The sequence below is a fragment of the Miscanthus floridulus genome, chromosome 4, assembly GCF_019320115.1.
Source record: "Miscanthus floridulus cultivar M001 chromosome 4, ASM1932011v1, whole genome shotgun sequence".
Classification (NCBI taxonomy): Eukaryota; Viridiplantae; Streptophyta; class Magnoliopsida; order Poales; family Poaceae; genus Miscanthus; species Miscanthus floridulus.
The window spans coordinates 109,819,190-109,832,182 of NC_089583.1; the positions used below are offsets into that span (position 1 = coordinate 109,819,190).

General features: G+C 37.1%; 1 protein-coding gene across 1 annotated transcript; it reads right to left on the minus strand.

Moving 5' to 3' along the window:
* Positions 1-218: 218 nt before the first annotated feature.
* LOC136550304 (insulin-degrading enzyme-like 1, peroxisomal) lies at positions 219-12,564 on the minus strand. The gene is made up of 26 exons (XM_066541835.1): positions 12,160-12,564; positions 11,972-12,047; positions 10,697-10,764; positions 9,658-9,749; positions 9,504-9,577; positions 9,380-9,423; positions 9,237-9,288; positions 8,398-8,520; positions 8,183-8,295; positions 7,920-8,082; positions 7,147-7,239; positions 6,978-7,063; positions 6,265-6,351; positions 5,593-5,696; positions 5,368-5,470; positions 5,193-5,288; positions 4,931-5,120; positions 4,416-4,477; positions 3,834-3,938; positions 2,900-3,101; positions 2,550-2,758; positions 2,046-2,170; positions 1,887-1,938; positions 1,713-1,799; positions 659-781; positions 219-587 (listed from the first exon to the last, which is right to left on the minus strand). Exons 1-26 carry the CDS (start codon positions 12,355-12,357, stop codon positions 336-338), a joined length of 2,979 nt encoding a protein of 992 aa, XP_066397932.1. The 5' UTR covers positions 12,358-12,564; the 3' UTR covers positions 219-335.
* Positions 12,565-12,993: the final 429 nt, after the last annotated feature.

Consider the following 12,993-nt stretch of genomic DNA (forward strand, 5'->3'; position numbering starts at 1 on the left):
GAGGAAAACGTCAAACTTCTGCACTTGTACCCATATACCGTCTCCAATAATCCAAGCTTGGTTGATTAACACAACATTTCTTTTTTTCTCTTTTTAGTCTAATATATGTCGTATCTCAGACCAACCAGACATGGCTAGATATTTTTCTTTACCAGGCAATGTGAAATCTTTAATGAATATAGTTTTAAAAAAAAACATAGATAAATGCCCTACTATGGTGTCCTCGATGAAATAAACTATGAACGTAGATGCAGATCAGCCTAGTCCAACAGAAGTGGTTCAACAGAAATATTATTCTTTTTCAGAATTTCACAGAAAGATGAGAAAATATTGAACTATAACTTCATCTGACCAATACCTCCCCTGAATGATCCATATAAAGGCCTCGATCTCCTGAAGCTGTAAATATCAGTTATCTCACACGACTGCGGTGGCGGAGCATTTTGCACTATTGTTTCGTACTCGGCAGAATGAAGACCACCGTACACTTGTATACTAAGAATCTTCTTTTGTGGTGCATTGACCTTCACATGATCATTGAAGAAGTCTATCAACTCTTCCTTCTTGAGCTCCCTCAGTGCAGCAATCTGCCATCATAGAATTATCTTGAGACTTGAGTTCACAAAACAATACACGAAGACAATCAATGAGTACACACCTCTTCTTGTTTTCTATCAAATTTGAGGGTTCCTTCAGAAATCTCTCCCCAGAAGAAAGCTGATTCCTCACGGATATTTTTGTATTTCTCCAGTTTCATATCAATAAGAGCACTTACATTACTCTGCAGGAGAGGCCATACAATTGTTATAAGGTACATACATAAACCATAAAATGCTGTAAGAGAAGCAAACAGGTTGCGTTGTGACTTTTTGTTTGGGGGTTTCGTGATAGAAAGCTGAATCCTAACATATGTCCCTAGTTTTGTGACTTTCTGTGTTTTTGTTGGGTTTTCCCCACTTTTGTATCTCTACTTTGAAGTGTTTTGGGACCGGCTTTTCCCTCATAATAATAATAACACATGCAGGCACTATTTCTGGAAAAAAAAAATCAAACGATTCTCCTAATAAAAGTGCCAGTCTCTCTGTTAATAACTTCTGGTTAGAATTTAGAATGTTCAATCCAATGTTATAATTTCCACTGGAGACCTGGCCATGGTGCTCCAGATGCTAATGCTCGGAGCCTAAGTGCCAAAAGATCAAAAAACACCAGAAACAAGCTGCCATAATTCCAATCAAAGAAAATCCATAGCACAGCAAAAGTTGAACCAACAATAAGACACAGTAAACGTCTTGGGAGTTGGGAATAAGATAAGATACTTCACTTATGCATCCTACCCTTGTTCATTACCAACGCATGGGTGAAGAAAGAGTAATATATCCTTCAGGATTAATAATAAGTATCGGTGGTTGGAAATGCAACTTGCTTTAACATTCTGGTTGAGAACAACACAACTTGCGATAGTTTTATCTTGTCCGTAAAATAAAAGAATCAGGACCTGGTGCCAGACAGCATAGATTTTTAAACTATGATTTCCAAGCATGTAATTTTTCACTACTAATTAAGCAGTTTATGTATGGGTTAAAGCATTAATATGTTAGCAGATAAACATCCCACAATCACCAGGAAATAGGAACCAACATCATTAAAGATTGAAACAGGATGCTGAGAGCTTGATAAAACAGTAATTACATGGAAAGAGAAGCACGTCTAACCTTGAACTCTGCATCAGACATCTGGTAGAGAGTGCCTTCAAACATCTTGAGAAAATTTTCAACTCTGGCATCCAGATTGGCAGGATCCTATTAAAAATTGTACTGAACTTATTAGAGCTGAAGAGGAGATTTAAAAAATAAAATAACAGAAATGGATAAAATTAGTATATTTACCTTCACAGTTGACTGGATTATAAATTGCAACCCACAGACACCTGAATCATTCCTGGGTGAACATGCGTACACATTTTATTGCCAAATGCATCACACAAAAAGAAAAGGACAGAAGACATATTCTCAAATAATCATAAAATAAGAAAGGCTTCCTTGTACCTTTGCCTAAGCAGCGCTATGTAGCCAAGTTGCTCAACTGATCGCAATTGATGAAAAGCTGGCTGCTTGCCAACAAGAGCAAGTAGTTGAAGTAGAACATTTTGCTTGACATTATCCTGATGAGTCTGCACAGATGAGGATATTGCTATAGCATTACATTGTGTGGCAGGTGGCAAATCCTGAGTCCTGGCACAATGGAATTGATACACGCATGCACAAAATTAAAGAACAGGACTACATGAGCATCGACTACGCCACACAGTTAACATGGTGTAACACTATGACATCCCTTAGGTTAACCACCTAAATTTGCTATATGAATCTACCAATAGCACGTTTTTAGAATCAATTGTTATTTACTTAGAGGTACTTTTCACTGAAAACAATCGTTCATATTCAATAGATGAATCTGCCAATATCATGTTTTTAGAATCAATTGGTATTACTTGGAGGTACTTTTCACTGAAAACAATCATTTGAGAAGAACAAGTATAGAAAGCATGCCTGAATATAATGCAGAAGGGCAGAATTTTCATCTTGGTGATTTGAGCACATTGCTGGATAATAGTATCTCAAACCCTTTTCAAGCTTTACAATCCTCTTGGCAAGATGCTGTGATGGGGATAGTGGCTTGCAAGCACTAATGGGTGCATTGAATAAGACATCTTCAACATGGTGAATGATATTTTTTGCTTCATCGGATTCAATATTACCTGAAATTGATATATGCAATCAAGAAGGCTAACAATGCAGAGCATCCTCAAGTCTAAGACAAAAAAATATGAAATCAGGGTATTGAATCAAATTCTTTTGAGGACATATCAAATATTAAGTCAACTAATAAATAGATAAACCTGCAAAATAACACTCAATGAAGGTCTTTGACAGCAACTGAGGCAAAAAATATTCTAGATCACTAGCTTCGAGGTGGGAAAGTGCAGAAAATTCCTCATCCCATGGCCACGCTTGGTCCTCCAGTATCAGCGAACAATAATACAAGACTTGCTGGTATGGCTGCCGAAATTTGAAATTCTCATACTCCTTTGTCATAGCTTCCTGATGGCAAAAAAGAAGACGCCTTTAGTTCATACAAAGTGCATAGAAAGACAGTCTCAGCTTGCAATTGCATCACCTGGAAGCAAGTACAGTAGGTTGAGAGGAATAATAAGGCATGACCAGAAACACTTTTTGATATTCTAGAACGCCTAGGGTAAAAGATACTATCAATTCGACTATTATTAGATAATAAAAGTCACAATTCAAATAACAAGCAACAAATGTATGCCATGTTGATTGGCCATAGATATTCAGATAATTTGCTTTACATAGAAATATACTACAACAACAACTTAGCCTTTCAGTCCCAAGCAAGTTGGGGTAGACTAGAGTTGAAACCCACCAAGAGCCCCTAGTCAAACCACTGGACTACGAAGGTTTTTTTGTTGAGAAACATACTACAACAGGGTGACAAAAAAAAATTAGGACACATTATTGCATATGTACTCAGTCCCAGCCACAAATTACCTCTTGCATTAAAAAAACAAGATAGAATATTTGATCCTTGCACTGTGTTTAATGAATTAAAATGAGACGTTGAGAAGGCTCTTTGTTCTGTAAGAGACAGACAGGGGAACAAAAATTCTGAGGGTTAAAATTGGAGTTTCCAAATTGGATATTTGAATGCGAACCAAGTCCCAACTCTTAAGGACTCCTAGAAGTTCTGGACATACAACTCACAAAATAACAACAAAACAACATGCAAATTTGCAGGGAACTATTGTTGATTACCTTTATCACAGAAAAACGGTCAACCTTAACTTTAAATTCTGCAATCTTGCCAATAACAGTCTCCAGAAGGGTTCTCATTTTGTCATTGAAGCCAACCATAGTTACCTACAAGATAGTACAGTGTACAGACATCAAATGGTGAAGGAAAAGCATTAAGTTTTCAAAAAGAACACAACACAAGAAATTCATTTTGTATCAATGTTATGAATTGTATGGTAGTAACCCACTGAATATTAAGTAGAAAAATGCATCCGCCATCAAGGAACTACATCAGGCAGGCACTCTTGTACCATGCAGTTTATGTGAGCACATCAGCATTGCAAGGGGTGTCAAAACTTACAACCCAACAAAATGTGATTTGTACATTGTAAAAGCACCAAACAGCAAAGAAACCATAGAAACTGTAAACTTCAAACTGAGTGTGACTGTGTGAGCATGCATGTTGTACATTAGGGCCAATGCTCAAGTAAAATCCAAAAGTATTATATCAGTCCAAGTACTATATTTTTACAATAGCCAAAAAATAAAAATAACCAAATTATAGGACTATTATATGTGTGTGAGTTACTTGAAAAAACAAACCTGAAAACCAGTGTCATTTGGCTTAACAGCATAATAGAGGCCAGCAACTTGAGCGTCATAAGCTGAAAGCAAAAACAAAATTGGTGTACCATTACAGAAGCTAGAGTGGAAGGAAGTCTGGAACAAGTTAGCTTAAAAAACAGGTAACAACCTTCCACGATACAATCCCTGACTCATGACAAAACATGTATCTCAGAAAGTTAAGGGCAAGGGATAAAATTTGTGAAACTCATTTCACGGGAATCCCATATTGGTATTTTATGAGATTTTTTTATTTCTTTAACTGATTGTATTAACTGAAATACGGGCATATGAATTATTGCTAACACATTCCAATAAGAATTTTTTTTTCCACAGTTCCCATTTCTAGTATCTAATACATGATGTATCCAATATAATATACCCATGATAAATTATATGAGAAACAAGTGAAAGAATGCACTAAAAAAATTGATCAGCTTTTGTTGGAACTTGGAAGAACCATAAAAACAGACATCTAAGGGAGTCTGACATACCGTAATCATTCAGATAGTCCATAAGCAACCTCGTGAATACATCAGTAAGAACTGCTGACTTGGGTGAGCTTTGGGACAGTGGACAATGAAAATCCATCTTGATATAAACCTTGGGTGTGAAAAACATTGTATCGGGCTTGTACCAGAGTCTTGAAAATGGTGTCTTCCTCAGTATGGCAGGAAAACTTACCTGGATGTAACAGAGAGATAGAGCATAAGCAAACCAGATAAAGTTAAGCAGGCAAGCCATTCAAAATATTACCATTTCCTCTACACTTTTCAATGAAAGATCTCTTGGAATGAAGATGTTTTGTTTTGGCAGGTGTAGATCTTCCTCAGGGGCTCTCTCTACCCATTTCTGCAAAATAATTACAGGATATAAGACACAGGTACTTTTCTAGCTTCAATACAGAAAGTAATAATGTCCAAAAATGTACCTGTATGATTGATGGAGGGACAGCTTCGACAGAATATGATGTACCATACCATGGCTCTGTTAAGTTTGTTTGCCCTTCAAAGTTTTTCGATTCCCAGAATATTCTGATAGGAAATACGGAGAGCAAAGAGAGATTTAAACAGAGGGAACAAAACAAAATGAAAGGCAAAGAAAATAAATTTCTCCATTTGTAATTTGTATGCTCATGTAGTGCCCTGAGAATTACCTTACAGTTTCAGGAGTTAATTCATTTAAAATATTCTGAATAGCATCTGGTGAAAACTTTGATGGCACAGATGATGCAATCAACCAATCTTCTGGTGGAAAAAACTGTGGTAATCACAAAAAGGATCCATTAATGGGTGGCATAGTTTACCGTTATTATAAAAAGAAAATAAGCATTTGGGATAGCTTACTATATAAAATAGCTTATACTAAATCTAGGGAACTACCATATCCCAATATTATATATAAAACCACACTGTACAACATTTGTATAATTTTGTGTGAATTTTCCTACATATAGATCAATATTCAGCACACACAGATTGCTATGTGCCTAGACATATGATTACCACAACCATGGAAATTACAAAATGTATAGTTCTGTGGAAATCAAATGTACGATGTTTCTACATATTATTTTGGTTCTTCAATGGCATGCAAATTAAAGAAAATGCTGATACAATGCTTTTCTTTCATTCAATCAATAAGCTTTACTCATTGTATAGAAAGCTATTCACTAAGACAATAGATTGCAAAAGTCAAGATATGATTTAAATATATGTGAACTGCACTACAGTGCATCAGATGTTACCACGGGCATGTGCAAATAAATCCAGTATACAAAAGGGCAACAGTTGTGAAGATAAATTTAAGATAAGCATAACTGAAGCACCTGCATGTTCGAAGAAATATTTACAACATAATTGATAGGAGGGCTCTTGTCTCGATAGTGGAATCCTGTCTCACAGATAGCTTGAAGCTTCAAAGTCCAACAAAAATGTATTAGTACACAAAAAAGTACATGAAAAAAATCTGAAGCAAAGGGGAGAGAGAGAGAGAGAGAGAGATCAACATTTTTACATTGTTGAACAATGCATTTGTATGACTTGATCATTTTATTTCGCAAATCAGAGAAGCCTATTTTAGTTATGCAAGTGTTGATGATACAAACATAAATGACTTTTTCAGCTTTCAAGCCAAGACCCATGTTTAATTGGGTGGCAAAGGAACATGCATTACATTGCAAGTATACCCCAAAATCAGAACTGTCCTGTAGGTTCAATTAACTGAAGTAGAATATATCAGACAACTATGAAATAAGGACAAGGGTTGAACAAATCATAACATGGTACTATATCTCATGAAAAATTATTTTCAATGCAGACGTTTGTTCATATTATAGTGTTAGGCTGGTATTACTGATAAAGGGTAAGTGGCCTGATCGACTAAATTCTGAAATATACTAATATATTCATGGAAACTGAAAAAATCTCTGACATGCATGCACAAAGCTTCAACTCATGACTCATAAAAATGATTCAAATTTGGTAATGTACAATATTATTCATTTTTTATAATAAAAACATGTGTTCCAGACTAAATTACCTCATCAAATATCCACTTAGGAGTTTCAGAGGTCTGCAGCAACTTTATATATCTGAACAATAGTCCAACAGTATCCTCCATGTGTTCTATCACCAGTAATCAGATTTGTGATTATCACTTACATTTCAAAAGTTGATATCAAAATGGCCCTTCAGAAATTATAACTCACCCTGGCCTACATCTGTGAGCTGAATAATAACAGAGAAGAAAGAAAAATCATGACTCCAATCCCCTTCACCAGCTTCCAAGCTCATAGCCCATCCTGAATATTCAACAGAATTAGAATTTAACCATGATGACCAAATAAAGAGGATAAAAAACAGAATTCTCTTGGGGAGGAATGAGAATATCAGCAAACAAGTTTCATACATAAAAGAGGAGTAACAACAGTAAAGAAATTTGTACAAAACTGAGGCAAAATAATGTTGTTCCTTTTCTTTACTCATAGGGAGTTTGTTTCTCTTTGACATGTCTTCTTCAAATGTACGTAAACACAGTTCCTTCAGTTATTTACTCTATAGGCCTAAGATACCATGGTTATTCCTTTCAGATCTAAGTGATTCCTAACGAACATTAGAAGCACAAAGGTTTCAAAAGGTCATGCCATACAAAGAGCTACTTGGCTGTTTATTTCATCATTAACTTTGTATGTAACACTATAACACTAACAGGAATGAAGCAGACAAAAACATAACCACACTTATTCATCCAAGCATACTGCAGATAAATGTAACATAAAAATAAAATAAAGAAACAAAATTAGGGCTCTGGGAATGACATGAACATGATATATAGACTCACTACTCAGACATAAAAGATTTATAACTAACATACACGGAGGTAACCCAACTCAAAAGCCCAAGCAAACACATGTCTTTTCCCTCTTCTGGCATGAAGTAAAGATTCCTAAACTGCAACAAAGGCCACAGAAGGATAACTTACCCAAGTTCTTAAGTATGTAAAAAAGAGATCCTTCTCCTTCATGACCAATCAGATGGCTAATGTACCTGCAAGGGCCTTCTTTGTAACGCCGGACATTGGGAGTGATTGGAAATAGGATTCTCAAAGTGTGCCCTTGTTTAATGGGAACTGCTTTGACAAGAATCTGCAAGGGAACAACTCACATAAACAAGTGTACGAGCATCTGTAACTGCAAGTCTCACTTGTCAACTCATATCCTGTAATGTAAATACTAAATAGTAAACCTGGAGATGTTCACGTGTACATGGATGCCCAGGAAATGAAAATGGCTTCCTCCCAACATCTCTAATATCGCAGAACTTATTTTCAACAAGGTTCTGCAAGCTATCGAGACTCTCTGCAAATACAAAAGATATGAAAATTGAGAAGGAAAATAACCAAAAAAAGGTTTTAGCTGCAGATAACTTGTAAGGAAATGCAGAAAAGTTTGATGGAAAACCTTTTCCATACACGACAAGTTGCATCAAGTTGGCTGAGTAGTGTGAATCATAAAATTTAATAAGCTCAAGCCTTGTGTCCAATCCTTTCTCCTTTGCTTTAACTTCAAGAGTATTCCAATTTCCTAATCAATAAGAATTCTGAAATCAGTTGAGGAATTGTCCAATATTTCAAGCAAGCAGTGAGAATCAGTTCTAAGGAATTGTCCAGTATTTCAAGCAAGCAGTGAAAATCAGTTCTAAGGAATTGTCCAATATTCAAGCAAGCAGTGAAGCATATATCATAAAAAACTCTTTATTACACTGAAACCTCATTTATTGTTGAAGCAAAGAGAAGACATCTAAGATGGCTGTAGGAGGTTCGTACCACACGACTGAGTCATTGACCAAGTCACCATTCACACAGTCAAGTATTCATTTAGTTATTCTCAAAATGTTAAGGTCTTTATATTATGAACTCCATTACAACAACAACAACATAGCCTTCAGTCCCAAGCAAGTTGGGGTAGGCTAGAGTTGAAACCCACCAAGAGCCCCAAGTCACGGTTCAGGCACTTTCAGTTTATATTATGAACTCCATTGATTTTAATATTAACAGTAAGAAACTCATATCTACTGGGAGCTTTTGTGCTGTTACAAGATTCTATCACAAACAAAAACTGAAATAAAAGATTTCTGGGAACAACCAGTATGAATGCCAAAATGAATAGATATCATGTTACTCAAGGAATGAAAGACATATAAAATTAAGTAGAAGGTGAGCAGTGTATTCTCAATGTCATTAATTGTATGTAATGTAAGAACAGAAAGGGAAGGGAAAAAACATTGTTCAGATAACAACCAGTGCTGAACTTATGATAAGGATGATTCTCTGCACAAAGATGCTTCTGAAGCTGAAAACAAGAAAGGACAGGTATAAATAAAATCAGATCTCTGTAACTAAGCTGTCTGCATATTTAACGTGAGCTTGGAAAATGCAAGTACCTGACTCATTCGCCAAGGATCTGACAAAAGGTTTTTCTGATTTTCTAAAAGTGGAAAACGGAAGTTAGAATTTAAAATGTGATTCCAGCAACAGCAACAGAAAAGAGAAAAAGATATCACATACCAGAGTCAACAGCTTTTATTTCCCTAAGTGTAGCATCTGGGGACATCAATGGCTTGATAAAAAATTGTGCAAACCTAAGATTAGATGGCACAAGCATAAGTGAAATTCCACACAAGGAAAATAAGGTAAAAATAAAGAAAGCAAAAGGAGGTACCTATCTAAAGCATCATGCAGGCTATCACTGTTCACATCAAAATAGAAGTTTGTGTGTTCAGAAGATGTGAAAGCATTGGTTGAACCACCATGCTACAAGAAAACACCCATTATCCAAGTACTTATACCATAAGCAACACATACCGACATAAATTTAGTGTAGATAAAATGCACCGGTGGTCCTAAACTTGTCCTAGGTACCATCAGGTCCCCGAACTCTAAAAATGCATTTTTCAAGTCCCCAATCTTATCCTAGGGTGTCATCCAGGTCCAAACTGTCAAAATAACATTTTCAGGTCCCAAACTTGTCACGCGGTGTCATCCATGTCCAAATGAGGGTCGTCCCACATGTCAGACTCTGGCGCCCATCTCCATGCTCACCCATCTTTGGTGAAATTGTGAGCTAGCGAAACCTTGATCAAAATTTGTCACATTTGGGCACAAACCAAAGATGACCAACCTGTGATATAGTGCTTTTTATTTTGCAAATTTGGTAATGCCGATAGGTTGTTAGTTCAGGATTTAGGATACATCGAGCGAAAATGTTCCTTGGGCTATAACCAGTTTTCAATTTTCAATTGTTTGTTTTTCCAATTTTGTCTTTTGTGGGAAAAAAAAAGTTCGAGTAGTTTTACTGAACTCGTTATTTGAGTTAGAGAAAGCTGATTTTCTCTGCAGTTGTATTATTCTATCCTGACCAAATAATGTCTTAGGCTTTCAGGTCTAAAAACAAGTAAAACCAAAAACACTACAATTAAATGTTTTATGATGGTTTAACTATTCTAGTATTAAGCCGCTGCTTGTCATGTTCTAAAACAGTTCCACTGTGCCAACAAAACTTCTAAGAAAGAAGTCAGTCACTACTAACGACTTGAGGAACTGCATCCAGGAACTAAAGGAGAAAGCAGGATTTCATTGTCAATGCCAGCTAAATCCAATAACAAATTACAATAAAACAATTACGGCCATTTACAGGGATCTATTTGTAAGTAATATAAATAAGACAAAGACAATTTTCAACCTGGCAAAATAAGGCATACCTCTGCAATGTACTTTGAGTAACTGTCTTCTTCTGGATATTTTTCACTAGCATAGAAAAGCATATGTTCTGTAAAATTGGAAACAATCATAAGGATAGGGTTCAAAAAAGAACAACCCACATAGTATTCAATTTCCATCAAGATGTTAGTAAAACTGCAACTAATAAGCAATATAAAAGCAAAACAATAAGTGTCTATATATGTAAAAATACAAATTAGATATATTGTTTATATATTATTGATCAAGTCCATAAATATTTAATTATCACCTTAAAGGATCCCGGCAATTAAGTAAAGCATCAAACCAAGCGAAAAATGCATAGATAAAATTCAGGAAACTTTATAGAATTTATAGAATATCAGACAACTTGTAGAGTTCATCAGCTAATTCAACTGAACTTTCAACTAGTATATGTCATCCATAAATGGGAGCATACTATCAAAACGACAACATGTAACAGTATTCTCCAAGCATGAATCACATTATTTATGTTTATTTTGTTGTCATGCATGTATGGATTCAGATGAGTAAGTTGTCCTGATGTTTTTTCACCACTAAGCCTTTAGATACTTGCAGATTTACTGGGTAAACACTTAGTTTCTCCAAACTAAGTGACTCTACGACTCATCATTTTTCAGGATTACTGATCGTGGGGTGTCCCAGTCCACATATCATCAAGCAATCTATACCTTTTGTAAATTTCACATAAGCGACCAATGCCAAGAAAGTTCTTCTCAACACGACATGTCCACTCCACTCATCAAATTCAACGATATTTTGACTGCTGATAAAAGTTCTTTTTGAGACGTTTTTTCGCAGATACCAGTACAGACTTGGATGCTCAAGTGGAATCTAGCAGGTTTCAGAAGAAAAGAAAGAAAAAAAAAACATGTTCGATTGGACCTAGAGTATCGCTCATCCTCCTTTTTCATGTTTGCTTGCACCTAATGTCTATAATATAACCCTATTCATTTCCATGTACGATCACAGGAATACATAAGTAACATCTGTTTCACAACCAAATACAAATTCAAATGCACTGTAACAAGCATTGGGACATGAGTTGTGATAAACGACAGTACATCGAGAGAGCACAGCAAATAAAAATAGTGACGTTCACTTATTTCTCACTTCCGAGCTATTCACAACCAATCAGGGAAAAGCTACGGACAAAAATCAAGATCAAACTGAAGCTAAACAACTCCAGTAGTCCAGTTGAAGTACAGTAAGCGAGTTCAGAACTTCAGATCAGCAAGACGAAACAGAGCACTGACCAAGGAAGTGCGCCAGCCCCTCTAGCCCATCGGGATCGCAGAAGTACCCCACCGAAACATTCATTGACGCCGCCGCCTGCAAAACAAAGCACAATTCACGACCTCGAAATCTCGCACCAAAATCCAAAACCCACCGCCAAACGCCCAAACCCCGTTCGGTCCATCCTAGCCCGATCGAAGTAGCAGACCTTATCGGTGTCGGGGTCGCTGATGAGCAGGCACTCGAGCGAGTTGGGGAGCACGACGCGGCGGTACCCACGCTTGTCGTTGCGGGGCCTGATGATCTCGATGTCCCCGGTCGCGGCCGTCACCGCCGCGGTCAGCGGAGGGGCGGCGCCGTTGGCCGGGTCGTCGGGGGCGTCAGTCTCGCGGGGCCTCGAATCCATCGCGGCGGCGGCGCAGCCACCGGGCTCGCCGATGAGACTTCGCGACCGCGACGCTTGGAGCGGTAAGTTGGCAACGAAGCGGGGCGGAGCAATCGAACTGAGCTAGTTGGTTTGGCTGTGCTCGCCGCTGTTGGATTTGGAGGGGAGGGGTGGGGGCTGACGGCGACCTGCGCTTCAGTCAGATATCAGGCTATCTCCAACCGTGCATAGCCACCAGATACCCATTCCCGGATTTAAATCCCGCACAGTGAATGAGTCCGCATCCATTACATATGTTCTCCAACAGCTGATGCAAAAAAAAAAAAAAAAAAAAAATTAGAAAAAGTCTACTTAACCCCCACCTTTCATACTTGGTCTACTTCACCCCCAACTATGAAACTGTCTGTTTTACCCTCTGAACTTTCTAAAACCGTCTATGGTTTTCAGCGAATGTTGCTACAGTAACAGCGGGGTCTGGTACAGTAACGGTGTGTTTGGCACGGTGCCGGTTGTTTTGAATTTTCTTTTTTTTTATTTATTTTCGGTGAATTTTTGAAAAATTATAGAAAAATCATAAAATGAAAAATCTAATTTTATTGGACTCCACATGAGTAGATCTACACAGTGAATATATAATACGGTATGCTTTAGTACAAA

Coding starts and splice junctions, on each gene's coding strand:
- LOC136550304 (XM_066541835.1), bottom strand. CDS start 12,357: ATGGATTCGAGGCCCCGCGAGACTGACGCCCCCGACGACCCGGCCAAC. Junction 4,478..4,930: donor GGACTATCTGAATGATTACG/GTATGTCAGACT, acceptor TTTTGCTTTCAG/CTTATGACGCTCAAGTTGCT. Junction 1,800..1,886: donor TAATCCAGTCAACTGTGAAG/GTAAATATACTA, acceptor AATTTTTAATAG/GATCCTGCCAATCTGGATGC.